At 37.9% G+C, this 13,572-nt stretch overlaps 1 protein-coding gene across 6 annotated transcripts in view; it reads right to left on the minus strand.

The window, feature by feature from the left end:
* Window positions 1–13,572, minus strand: part of grik2 (glutamate receptor, ionotropic, kainate 2) — a 164,285-nt gene that overhangs the window by 98,655 nt on the left and 52,058 nt on the right. For all 6 annotated transcript variants that reach the window (XM_077574695.1, XM_077574697.1, XM_077574694.1 and 3 more), the window contains exons 3-4: window positions 6,142–6,309; window positions 5,129–5,386 (exon numbers count right to left, since the gene is read on the minus strand). In XM_077574695.1, coding sequence (XP_077430821.1) covers window positions 5,129–5,386; window positions 6,142–6,309 — 426 coding nt within the window. The remainder of the gene's footprint in view (window positions 1–5,128; window positions 5,387–6,141; window positions 6,310–13,572) is intronic.

A 13,572-nucleotide genomic window follows, 5' to 3' on the forward strand; every position in this document is an offset into this window, starting at 1 on the left:
AACCAGTACAAAAAGTTAGTCTAGATCCCTGATTCTGGTTTTTGGCCGAAATAAATGGGAAGGATGAGCCAATAATTGCGAATGCAACACAGCCCTGGTCAGACTTGTTGCGATCTATGACCAAAATAATCTGACAGTTCACTGAAGAGCCCCACTACACAAACGCAGTTACACAGATGGCAAACTAGATTATTGCAATATTACCTGTGGTCCGTGTCTGCCCTGTAGTGGTGTCGTATAAGTAGCCTACTCAACATGCTTGCATTCTTACATCCTGCACACATTCGAGAAATAATTTAACGCACATTCACAAAAAAATATATATATTTGGAGCTGTGAAAAAGGTATTGCATTTTTGGTTAAATTGTCTTAAATAGTTCTTTAAATGTCTTAAATTTAACTTGAAGAAACATGTAGTAACCCTGAGTATAGTGATGGGCTCTCACTTTTTTCAAATTCTATATAAAAATGGACATAACTTATTTAGCGCTTTTTACACCATATGGCGATCAAAGCTTGCTTGTTTGAAATCTGTAAGTCGTCATAACTAGGTCGTATCCAAGGACCAAATACGCTACAGTGTCTTGCAAAAGTATTGCTACCACTCAAACTTTTTCAGTGCCACATTTAGCATTATCCCTGTCTGAACCTGGAATCATCGCTCAACATAACGTTCCTCCTCATGTTCTGCTTGCCATGCTGGACCAGTGCAGATGGACCTGATGGTGATAGTAGTCATGGCAGTTCTCCAAGCAGCCCTATGAGACCGGAGATTGGCTGTGTGCAGTTTAATCCGGGTATTGAGCAATGTAGTCCTGCCATATACTCCTGCCAAACTTGATTGCAAATCTGTGGAAGAGCCTATAGCTTCAACATGCATAGACACAATTGTAGGCTCCCTGTCATTCATGAAAAAAAAAAAAACGCATTTGAGACAGCAAAGCGCTCCAGATCATTCCTCCTTCATGCCTTACAGTAGGTATAGTGTTATTTGTACATATGGCACAAGCACATTTTTTGGCACCCTACCCGCAAGGATAATCTACACACCTTCAATGTTCTTGAGGCAGATGAGACCAAATCGGAGCTTTTTGGTAAGTCATGTTCACACAAACAGAGAAAAGAAACCTTGTATCTGCTGTGAAGACGAGGCTTATTTGTATTCTGGGGCTGCAACCAGCATAGGGTGTCTTGAAATTGTGCAGGAATCTCAGGAATGTCAAGGCATTCCAGATACAATTTGTTTTCTAGCATCAGAAAGCTTGGTTGGTCTCTGCTGCAGATTATGTGTATTCAAACAGGATAGCCACGACTAGCTCAGAAAACAAAGCAATGGACTGTACTGAAGACCAGTGCTATGAATAAATACTAGCTGAAACCTGCGGTGTTGAAAAGTCACTTTTGAAACCTCAGACAGCTGCACCGGTTTTCACTCATGGAGTGAGCCAAAATACCCGCAGACAGGTGCAAAAGCCTCATTAAGTGGGACTGGAATCATCCACGTTTGCCTCAGAGGTTTGGGCAACACAATTTTAAAGTGCCATTATAATGGGCAGTTTTATAGCTCTGGACTTTAAAATGATGTCTGCACTAAAAATGTCCTCTTCAAAAGACTCAGCAGTGATCTTAGGCTTGTTTTCTGATAGTTTTCATCAGATTTAGGAATGGCTACGATTAGAGCAAAAGCAGCATTTTTGTCAGGCTAATTTCATTCGGTATCTTTTCCCACTTCTGCTGTTTATATGGCTCTTGCACAACACCAGCTTATAGTTGCCCCAAGACACAAAGCCTTTTCAAGATACGACAAAAGTAGCATGCCGACTTTTAAAAGCCAGCCTCGTTTGATATCAATATTGTTTTTCTTCAAGAGAAAGGGTTGTCAGTGTTATGGATACAGTATATGCATTGGAACAAATCATTTTTTGACACCAGCGTTTTGCTATCATAGTCTCTTCTCTTCTCCCTTATGGCCTCATCAAAACTCTCGCTCGCCACAGCTGCAGTAGCAGCAGTTTTCTCGGGAGTTTAAGGATGTCATGCCTGGCTAGGAGAGCTATAACACATGCTGCTGCCATCTCCGTTTTGCCATTACAACGTTGAACTATTAGACGAGTCCCATTGTGGTTATTGATTTGCTTGTTTGCTCCCTGCTCGGTGGAAAACTGCTCATACGGAGATTGTTCTCCTACCACTTTTTAATTCCATTCCCAAAAAGATGGCATTGTTCAGAACAGCAGGGGTATGGTTTTAGAGTGCGACTGCTGCCCTGAATTTGCCCATTTAGCAATGCAATATGGTGGCAATACTGAAAGGAAAAAATATTTTAGTAGTATTTTAGTACATTTAGTTATTGTCATGGCAACAACTAAATGCGTGATCGCAAGTTTAGAGATGCATATACAAAATCAATCAATCTAGATACGTATATAAAATCAAAAGTGTTAGATTCTACCTTTGGCTACAATGTGATGTGGGATTCTAGTTAAGGTAAGCCATTTTAAACTAAAAAAAAAAAAAAAAAAAAACGTTCCGTAAAATTTTCCGTATTTAGAAGTGGAAGTTTCGTCCAACCAGAACTCATTCACTGCCATCAACACGTGGTGTGCTCGTAAATTCACTGTAACGCACTAACACCATCTTGAGAGTGTGTGTGTTCGGAAAAGGAAGAGTGTGCTCCCCTCCGATTAATTCCCAAACACAGCCAATGTTATAAACCAATCTGCAGTTCGTACTTCAACTGTTTTCCATCTGTACTGCCTGATACACTCATTTTTTGGGGCACTGTGAATAACCCAACGGCGCATTTGAACAACATTCTGAGTTTCCAAACGGTCAAAGTGAAGCAGTGGGCACTCGTACCATATTTCCAAACGCACCCATGATTAGGGAACGGGGATTTTGGGTGCGAGTCCGAGCTCTACTATTCTAGGTCACAGTTTTTGTACAATACAATTTCCCCCAAAACATTTTTATTTTTATTTTACTGGTTAAGAATCACTGCTCAAGTTATGTTTTGTACAATATAATTTCCCCCAAAAACATGACTTGTACATCCAGAGCGTACATCAAGGATTCATGGCTTTAGTAAGTACAGTTTAAAATCAAGGGCTTTCGATGCATAACAAATTCAGTTTATTCCATGAACACATTATAATCATTTGATACTTTATTTTAATAAGTTGGTCTAAATTACAAAAAAGAAAGCAGTCTTAACTTAATATTATATTGATTCTGAACAGACAGTTTTGCCCTTATTAAACTCAGGGGTGAATTTAATTTAGGACTACACATTTTAATCAGTTAAAAACGTATATTAATAAGTTGGTCTGTTCAGTGAAGAAAAGGAGGTGGCCAGAGAAAGTGCAAATCTACATGTTTGTGACTATGAATCAATCTGACCAGTATGATTGTCAAATGGTTAAGTCTTTTTTAAGCAGTTTATTGAAATGTCAATGTGCAGTCATCTGTTCAGCTCAACTCATCGTTACCAAATGGTGGCATGGATCAGTATTCAGTGGTAGTAGTGCTTGTCTCCCAATGCAGAGTTTATGGGTTCAATCCCCAGCCCTTGTTACCGTGTCCCAAATGTCTTTGACCAGACAAAGAATCTCCGGTTCCTGATTCTAGTTGAATGATTCAAATTGTATTTTATTTAAGAAGAAGTGACTAAAGTCGTTTTTGCATGGTTAAAATTATGTTGGTTCAACAAATCATGTTCTCTATACTAAAGCATTAAGATTTCCTAACTGGAGAAGTTATGTTGCATTTACGCAATGGCTAAATTGGATTAACTTAAAAATACAAATAGTTACCACAATTTATTAAGTTGCTTCAGCACTATTTTTTTTACAGTATATAATTAAATGGAACAGTGTCACACAATGAAAGTTGAGTTTCTTCAACTTAATTAAGATTCTAGCATGCAAAACAAATAACGTTGTTTGTACTAAGTAATCTTGTGGCATTTACACAACGGCGGCTGAGTTGAAACAACTTAAAAAGATGCATGCAAATTGTTACCTGAATTTTTCATGTTGAGTCAACTTTTAAGTTTTTAGAGCGTATGCTTTTTCCACAATGTATTTTTAACTGGTGCAATTTTTTATTCTGGAGTGATTTATAGTCCAAAACATATGGTGAGTTGCTTAATTGGCTTTTGCATGTTTAATTAATTAATGTTGAGGAATTTTGAAGTGGCCCTTGCATCCTTCGATTCTTCTGTATTCAGCTGTCGAAACAACGTTGTCCATCACCTCACTAACAGCTTTCACTTTAATTGTTTCATTTTTTTTGTCACTTCGCTGAAGCAGTGGAGTCACTGACGCGCACTTGTAACTCAAATCACTCTCGCAACACATCAGCTCATAAGTTGGGTCACTTGTAAGTCAAGATACCACTGTATATCACTTAGCAAATTAATGAACAGAGTCTCTCTACGATATTAAATTCTGTCCTAATGATACTGACATCTAGGGCAAAGACCTCACATCATTTTGAGATATTGAGGCATTAAGAAATCATTAGTGTCATTACGCTAAATGTCATGTAAAAAATATTACAGCATTCATTCTTAGACAATGTATATCGTATGTCCAGTTATATGCAAATTTTACAACTAACTTTCATGTATGACTTGACAGAACTACGAGAGAAACTGTGATACAGTTACCGTCAATGTGCAGGATGCCATGGCCTTACGACACAATGTAGTAAATAAAAACTAATTAATTTTTAGTCTAATCAAAGTTGTTCATTTAATAAGAACATTGCTGCATCAAAGAACATTCTTTAGGACTCTGATCCAGGCAACACTCAGTGTGTTGGATCAAGTTCAGGCAAGGCTGGCAGCTTGTTCTCAGATTGGCATCCAACTCTGACCCTGACATATGTTACTGTACATTGACATAGCCTGGTTGGCTTACTTGTGACCCAACTTCACAGAGTCTGGTGTTCCCCTTTGTAATTTACAAAAAGTGAAAATAACTGAATCACTGCAGACATGGTACTGACATTTTATAACAAAAAATCAATCAAAAGGTGAACATCTAATCAGACATAACTCAAACATATGCTGGATTGAAAATGAAGTTAACATGTGTGGTGTTTGGATGAAGAAATCAAAGCTCACCTGTGCTGTCATCATAAACAACTGTGACTGTCTTCCACTTGAAGAAGTGGACCAAGTCCAGTATTGCTCTGCTCAAGGATGAGAAGTCTGGATATAGGCTGACGTAGAAGATGTCTTTGTTGTCTGAAACCTGGTGCTTCCACTTGGTCTGGATGTGAGGCACCCCGAGTGCATTACAGATGGACTGGACAGCGTTGGCCGAGGAACTGTGAGAAGGACCAAATATAGCTGCCACTCCCAGCGAAAGCTGGTCACAGGCTGGAGCACAGAGAAAAATACACTCACTGATAGTTGGACAATTCTAAAACTCGAAAACTGTTTATTTTTCAAGGTTCCTGTACAACGCAGTGTTGATGCAACTGATGTGCTATTTGTGCTGTACCTTTTCCAATCACACTTGTTTGGTAATGCTTGGTTTGTTCAAAACAAACTCTAATGAGATTGCTCTGCAAGTGTGCTTCATCTGTGTCAATATCATTATCAAATCCCTGGTGTGTACCAAACAAGCAGACTAAGACCACATGCGAGTAAACTCAAACTTTATCTGCGGTGGATGACTTCTGGAAACCTGAGCCAACAAGTCCCTTTGTAATTGCTATTAATCCAGCAGCTGCAAAACATTTTTCCTCCTAAACCTTGCTGTCTCATAACATTATTTTATATGATGGAGTCAACTCAGTCACTCAGACACAATATAATAACCTGTAATTTATAAAAGGCTTAAATTGCCCACTAGATGCACATGTGAAGCAGATAGGTTATAGCTCTTTATTGGCCGGCTCTGGGGGACAAACCAATCTTTGAATTACTACCGCTGAGTCATTACCTGGAACCAATCAATTGTAGCTGTTTATATTTGAATCACTAAGCCGTTACCTCATGGTGTGTTTTAAATGGTCACAGACTAAGCAAAGGAGGCCCTTATGACTGACTGGGCATATGAAATTGCCATCTGCACACAAACATACATACATACATTATGTATAAGCTCTATAATAAAAATCATAGTTTACCTTTTCTGGAGGCCTCGAAACTGTCATAGATGTTTATCCTTTGGATGTCGTAGGTAAGTGTGGTGTTTGGCAGTAGAGTTCGGTTTCTGTTGATTGTGTTTAAAGCAAATTTAAAGGCTAGTTCTTCAGCACCCGATGGGCCGCTTTCAATGGACTCAAATATCCCTCCTGTCAAAGACATAAGACATTTTTTCATCAGACAACATTGACGGCATAGAACATTTGGGCAATACAAATTGAATGGAGAGTGATACAAAAGTCATGCAAATGGTGGGAAGTTGAAAACTGATTCTAATCAAATGAATGAATTAAAAAATATGTTATAACATGTTATTTAGTAATAGTAACAACAATGTACAATTGCCACACACAAAATTATTTTGTTGATACACGTGATTGTAAAAATGACTCATAATGTGTACGTTACTTAATGGCTTAGAATCAAAATAATTCCTCTTACAATAATAATAATTTAAAAAAAAACATGCAGTTATGTGAAACCACAGCATAAGTAATAATAACAATTTGCAAATTCATCTGCAACTTAGAAACTCATCTAACCCATGATATATTCAATGTATTGTAATTATTAGATTCAGATTTATTGGCCAAGTAATGCATTTAAAACCAAACCACAACCAGTCCAAGAAATGCAAAAAAACTACAATGACCAATAGAGGGAGAGGATGGGAAACGTGGCGGCTACTTAATGCCCTGAGTTTCTTAGATGGAAAAAAGGAAAGAAGAGGAAGATGGGAGGGGGGAAATGCCTAATCTGTGCTCCTTTAAAGGCGAGCACAGTATGGACCTGGAAAAAATTCCTACCACCAGCACCTGAGCACTACTGAGATAGAGGGAATGCCACATTTCAAACCTTGCAAACCTATTCTGAGTGACTGATTCGTCCTTCATGGTGGTGCTTGGTTAGATTTCAAATGTGTTTCTGACAGCTCAGCAGCACTACAAATAACCTCCAGAATAACCTCCAAAATAACTATCCATCACCTTCTGCTTATTCGGAGCATGTAGTCATGTGTGTGATGGTGTAAACTAGTGTTAACTTGGCGACTTACTCGCTAAATCTGGTAACTTTCCATTATGTGTGTGTGGTGTGTGTTTGTGTGTGTGTATGTGAGTGAGGACACGCCCCTATTTTGACTGTTTTTATCAGTGGACGGTTGCTGAGGATGACCCTATATGCCTGTTTAAAGCAACACTAAGGAACTTTCAGTTTATGTTGATTATGGCGGCGTTATATAGACAAAAGCGTTAATGTTATGCCTGATGGAAAACCACCTTTCTCATGAGCACAAGCGCATTGCGGCTTTTTTTTCGTGCGTCGACATTCAAATTGACTTCCGTCTTTGTAACGAATGGGTAAGGGGGGAAGTGACGTATGGCATAAAGCAATCAGCACATTTGTAGTTTTTTGTTTGGCAGTGTTCCTACCATCCTTCTCAAAGTTGCTTAGTGCCAGTAACAATTATACAGACACCCTCAGGCCATGGCAAAGGTACCATTCAACTAGTTTTAAGTCGATGTTTCATCAGAACAGTTATGACAATATTTTATTAAGGTTGAAAAGTCTTTAGTGCTACTTTAATGTAGTAGTAGACTTTTCTAGCTCACATTATATGCTGCTGAAATCTGGAAAACACTACTTTAAGTCCACTTGATTGAAATCGCCTTAAAGTATGTACAGCCTCTGGGTATTGATTGAGTTGGCCGCTAATGGCATCATTTAGTAGGCTAAAAGGTGAGTTGCCATTAGCGATTAACAGATTGTGTGTTGTTTTGGCAACAGATAATAAAGTGGTGGAGACCACCGCTTAGATTTTGTGCTTTCATGCTGATGGATTTCACCATGGAAAATTTGGAGAACTCATGCACCAAATGAAGTTTGAAGAGATGGAAATGGACAACACAGTGGATTTGAAATCAGGCACACACAAAAAAAGTATTTTCATTTTTTAACAGTTTTAATTTGAGGGTATTTACTAGGGCTAAAATATCGTTTGGCAATACTTGTTCACACGATCTGCAGTATCGATCCATTAAGTGGTATTGCGATACTTAATTGATACCATTTTTTAAATACACATTTTAAGGTTAATAACTTTAATATTTAAGGAGCCGTTTTGTTTCAAATGTTTATTGAAGAATTGATTGAATTGATTGAAGGCGTGGCAAACCACACGGGGAGAGGCGGGGTTTTACTGAAACGGGTGTTTTATTTCCGCATTAGAAAAATAGCCAGCAAAATACGTACCTAATTTTTGATTTAAAAAATTACATCGCCATGGTGTCAAAGGTAAGATTTAATCATTATATGCCTATAGTTAACTGTGAAAGGGCTTAAAATTCTGTGATGTAATCCCTTCAACAATCTTTAAGAAGAAAGTCGCAAGGAGAACATGTTCAAAATTTCCAATTTTGTCAAATTTTGAACACGGTCTCCTTGCGACAAGAAAGACTACTAAGGCTGTTTAGAGAACTATTAAGATGGTTTAGAGAATTCCCACTAACAGTGCACGCAGTCTGTTGGAGTGACCATACAATTGAGCACCTGTTTTTTTTTAGGATCTTAGTTAACCAATCACAAAGTCTCTCCGGGACTTATTGCATTGTAACACAATGCATTAAATATGGATTTGTACCTTCTAAATTACTAAATTAATACACATTATGGATGATAAAAAAGGCACAAATGTTAACAATCACCTACCAGTTGAGAGCAATTCATTAATTACTAATTGGGATTGTGGGATTCGTAAACTAGCACTTGAGTCAGTAATAAAAAAATGTTAGTCATTCTCTAATGAACTTGTGTTAAACCACAAAATGATTTGAATTGAATTGAATTGATATTATAATGATATATTTCATAAACTGCGTACCTTGACTTGCCATGCCAGCACGATCCATTTTCCGAAAGAGATCACTTGAATCCAAAATTTTAAGTTTACTATATGTATCTCTTATTCTCTTAATCTCAAGGGACAGTGTGTAGACATTTCATTCATTTTAAAAATGCAATATTAATTTCAATAATATGCAAAAAAAAAAGTTATACATGAAAAAAATATTTAAAAAAATAATAATAAAATAAAAAAATTATGTATATATATATAGTTCTAGTAATCGCTAACATTAACTGCACCATGGCCATGCAGAATGTGCAAAACTGATACGCGAGAAGCAATCTGGCTCCTCTATAACAATACCCACATTTTCTTATCTTTCTTCTTTTTTTTTGTTGGTTGAAAATGGAATAGAGACCGGTACCAAAACAAAACCTTACAGACCGAGTCAGTTAACATGTATAGCATTAGTGTATTCCAGTGAAAGTCATCACAGCCTTACATAAAATCAATATTAAACAGAATAATAATGGCGTCAGTAAGGCACATGGAATGGAAAAGTGTGCTTAACACATGGACCCCCACAGCTACAGCCCTCCAGTGAATACTCCTGGCAGCCAGCAAATGAATTGACAAAGATAAGGCCTGAGGAGTTGGGGGTGGTGTGCTTGGGTTTTTAGATCAATGTACTCTGACTGACCCGTGATTCAATCAATGGAGACCATAGGGAGCTGTAGAGAGCATTACTGAGGGATTGAAGTGTTTTGTTTGGGTTAACCCTTGGCCTGGACCTGCTGACTTGATGCCAGTCAGCAGGAGCTCAGGCCTTTTTTCCCTTCAACAACAAATTTTGAATCTCTATTGTAGAGCCTTAATATCCACCCATACGTACCTGCAGAATGTGTGCTGTGTTGCACTACCCTTGACGCAGACGGAATCTTATCATTTCCTTGTGATGATTTCACCTGTTGACTTCCAAATCCTCTTTTTCCCCAAGCTTTGCTCTCTTCAGCTTAATGCCAACATTTAAATAAAGATACCACCGACGAGCAACACTGTACCTCTATTTTAATTTGTATTCATCTCATGGGGGAGTTCTATTTTGCATACCATAATGAGTTTGGAGGAATGAATAAGTATCAGCTAAAGTGTACGCGCTATAATAGGAAAGCTGTGCCTTTTGAATTCCTCTGCTCTCACTTGAGACGCATTGTTTCAGAGCATCTCTTCTCCTCGTCAAAAGAAGCTGACCACAGTGGTGATCGTCTATGGATTTATCACGGATGTTTAGCCAAAATAAACTTTACATATGTAATGTTTACCATAATTTACCTGGGCTGGAAGGCAGGCGGTTAAGGACGGTGATAAACCGCGCCAAACTTCACAAAATGCATCTCAAAAGACCAGTTCTATTTTCAAGTTGTGACATGCATATTTTTGACATCGGTATAGATTTTGACACAAGAGAAAAAAAGGTTTTCTTCAAAAAGCATTGTCTTTAATTTAGCTGAGCTCTAGAGAGATAAACCCAAAGACAAACACCACTTGTGTGTGTCTCTAGAGAAAGATAGTAAACACTCTCTTTTATGACATTTTGCAGCTGCAGCAACTATAGCATACTGTGCAATAACTACAAGTCCCATTCATATCACTCACCTATGAAATTGCTAACTAAACGGGTATTTGCTAATTATGAATAATAATCAGGATAATAAACAACAGTATAGCATTATTTCTTGAATATATGAATAATGAACGATCAATTTCCTTAGTGAGCAATAATATTTTATGTCAAATAAGCGTCAAACCGATGAACCCAGTAGATGATCTTATTTAACCAACCCCATTGTTTTGTCCCAATGTTACGCAGATCCCATCCAGGTTGTCAATCACACAATTCTCATAACGATTCATACGAGAAACCCATTAAAAGTCAATTTAACTGTTAAATTCCTTTTTATTTACTTTGACATTCACATTTGTGTTCTCGTTCTTACCTGCATCTACTCGCAAGCAGCAATGTTTTTTTTGTCATTCTGGAACCAGAACTATTCAGTAAATGTAGTTCTACTATCCGAATACTGGGAGGTGGACCCAATGTAAGCTGAGCTTTCTAGCAGCAAATTTTATTACAATTCAGGACTGGGCCAATTGAACAGCACAGCCAGCTTCTAATAGCTGCCGGGACCGAGCAAAAAAGGTTGGATAATGGTGAGTTTAACGCTGTTGAACTGTCAACCAAGATAGCATTTAGTATTTGCTTAAATAATAACACAATGCAACAAGATGACTATATATATGAAAACTAGTTGTTTCTAACTCCAGACCTACACGACATGTTCAGAAAAAGATTTGTGAGGATTTGAAGGAATGCGGTCAAATATTTTATTTCTTTGCCTTCCACTACTTGTTGAAGGGGTTACTCAAGTTTGAAGTGGTAATATTAGCTGAATTTGAGCAAAACGTATAGCTCAATATGTCTGATTTAGCCTTTAGGATTTAACCCTCTACTATTTCATTTTTTTTCTCATCCATCCTCTGAGCGACTGTGGCTTGCTTTCCACTATTTTATTGAGATCTGGTAGCAATTTGGTCACTTTTAGGTCACTGCTAAAATTCAGGGCCCATACTGACAAACATTCTCAGAGAAGTCCTGTCAAAGAACTCCTAGTTTAGTGCAAAAATTCCGATCAGGGAGTCTTGACTTAAGAGTAACTCAGGAAGTTTCTGAGAGTAACTCTGAGCAAGGATGGGCCAGAAACTTGAATCTGTGTGGAGGTGTGGTTGACCCCCGTTAAATAATTGTGAAGCTGTTGTCTAAAAGCTGTGATTGGTTGTTACAAAAAAGGAAAACCCAAAAAAATAAATAAAAACGTGCTCCTAGTAATGAACCAATGTACAGTGAAATCAAACTATCATAAAACTGTATCAAGAAATCCTAAAAAATATATATATATTCTATGTTTGTGATGAAAGTGCAAAATAAATTCATTGTTACTCAGATTCAAAATGTTTCAACGTAGGCTACCTCAGTCGTACCACATTCATTGTCATCATATTGACTTGCTGATTGTTATGTTTACCCTCCATGCTGGTATTTTTTTATTACTTAATCTATTTGGTATTAATGGTGGACGCAGATTCAGCTTTCAGCAATTACTTTGATTGCTGGATTCCTTGTAAAAAGTGGTTTCATTTAGTGTTATGACCAAAACAACAAATGAAAAGGAGGGGGAAGGGGGGGAGAACAAGAAAGTGAAACTGGACAAAAGAGCATTACTTGCTATTGGCCCAGCACGTTCGTCGAAGAGAACAAATTCATTATGCCAATGAACACCTGTTTGTTGGTCTGCAAAACGTGTGAACATCCAGTGAAAATCAAACAAATTGCGACAATATAAGTTTGTGTAAGATCCGTAACGGTCTGACTGACTTTGTTGAATTTACACAGTGCTGTTATGTTGAAATTTATTCAACATTATTATGTTGAATTTACTCAAAGTAATTGTGTTGAATTGACCTGATATTCTTAAATAAAAATGATCAATCTACATTATGTTGAATTTACTTAACACCATTATGTAGAATTTATTTAACACTATTTTTCTCGCGCTTTTCCAACTATTGAAGAAAAATTGAGGAATATTAAGTTTTGCTTCACATTTACTTCTCATTCACTTACTGATGGAGGAGCATCAGGAGCAACTGGGTACACACTTCACTTCATTATGGTCACTCAAGAGTCAGGTATCGAACCCACAAACACTAGCTTGGGGGACGACACAGTTGCTCCTGATGCTCCTCCATCAGTAAGTGTGAAGCAAAACTTAATACGCCTTGATTTTGCTTTAATAGTTGGAAAAGCGCTATTATTTTAGTAAATCGAGAAAAAATGTGTTAAATATATTTTACATAATGGTGTTAAGTAAATTCAACATTGTGAGGATTGATCTTTTTTATTTAACAATATCAGGTACATTCAACAGATTTTTAGTAAATATAACATATTAATGTTTTCTTTTGTTATGTTGGCTCAATTCAACATCAGAGAGAGAGAGAGAGAGAGAGAGAGAATACATATAATAGCAGTGGCGCTTGTCTCAAAATGCATTTGATCCATTCTGCACATATTAGCGGCCAAAAGGTCCATAATTCAGTCTGACCATGCGGGTAAATGCAGGCCAGTTAGTCACTCTGGGTCTGGCTAGGTTTCTACCAAAAGCACTTTAATTGCTGCTTTTGAAACGAAAATAACAGCGCCCCCTGGCGACCAACCAGGAAAAATCCCACTGCTTCCGCCGTGTCAGTCCGGGCCTAGCTCAGGCCAATCAGCACGTGGGGGCCGCAGGGCAGACTTTTGAGGGACCGAGTGAGCATGCTGGTAAGCAGGTTTGGGTAATACATGCCACCGTTGGCATTTTTCCTGCACCGACCATCTACTAGGGGTTCTTCTAACTTGCGCTGCCACCTTCTTCATCGACTTGAAAGTGGAGCACGCTGACCGCGAAGCTAAAAGCTCCCACTCAGCGGCCAGTGCCTCTTTGAAGGCTTGTTGAATGAGTGAGGTTTT

Source organism: Vanacampus margaritifer, chromosome 9 (genome assembly GCF_051991255.1).
Source record: "Vanacampus margaritifer isolate UIUO_Vmar chromosome 9, RoL_Vmar_1.0, whole genome shotgun sequence".
Classification (NCBI taxonomy): domain Eukaryota; kingdom Metazoa; phylum Chordata; class Actinopteri; order Syngnathiformes; family Syngnathidae; genus Vanacampus; species Vanacampus margaritifer.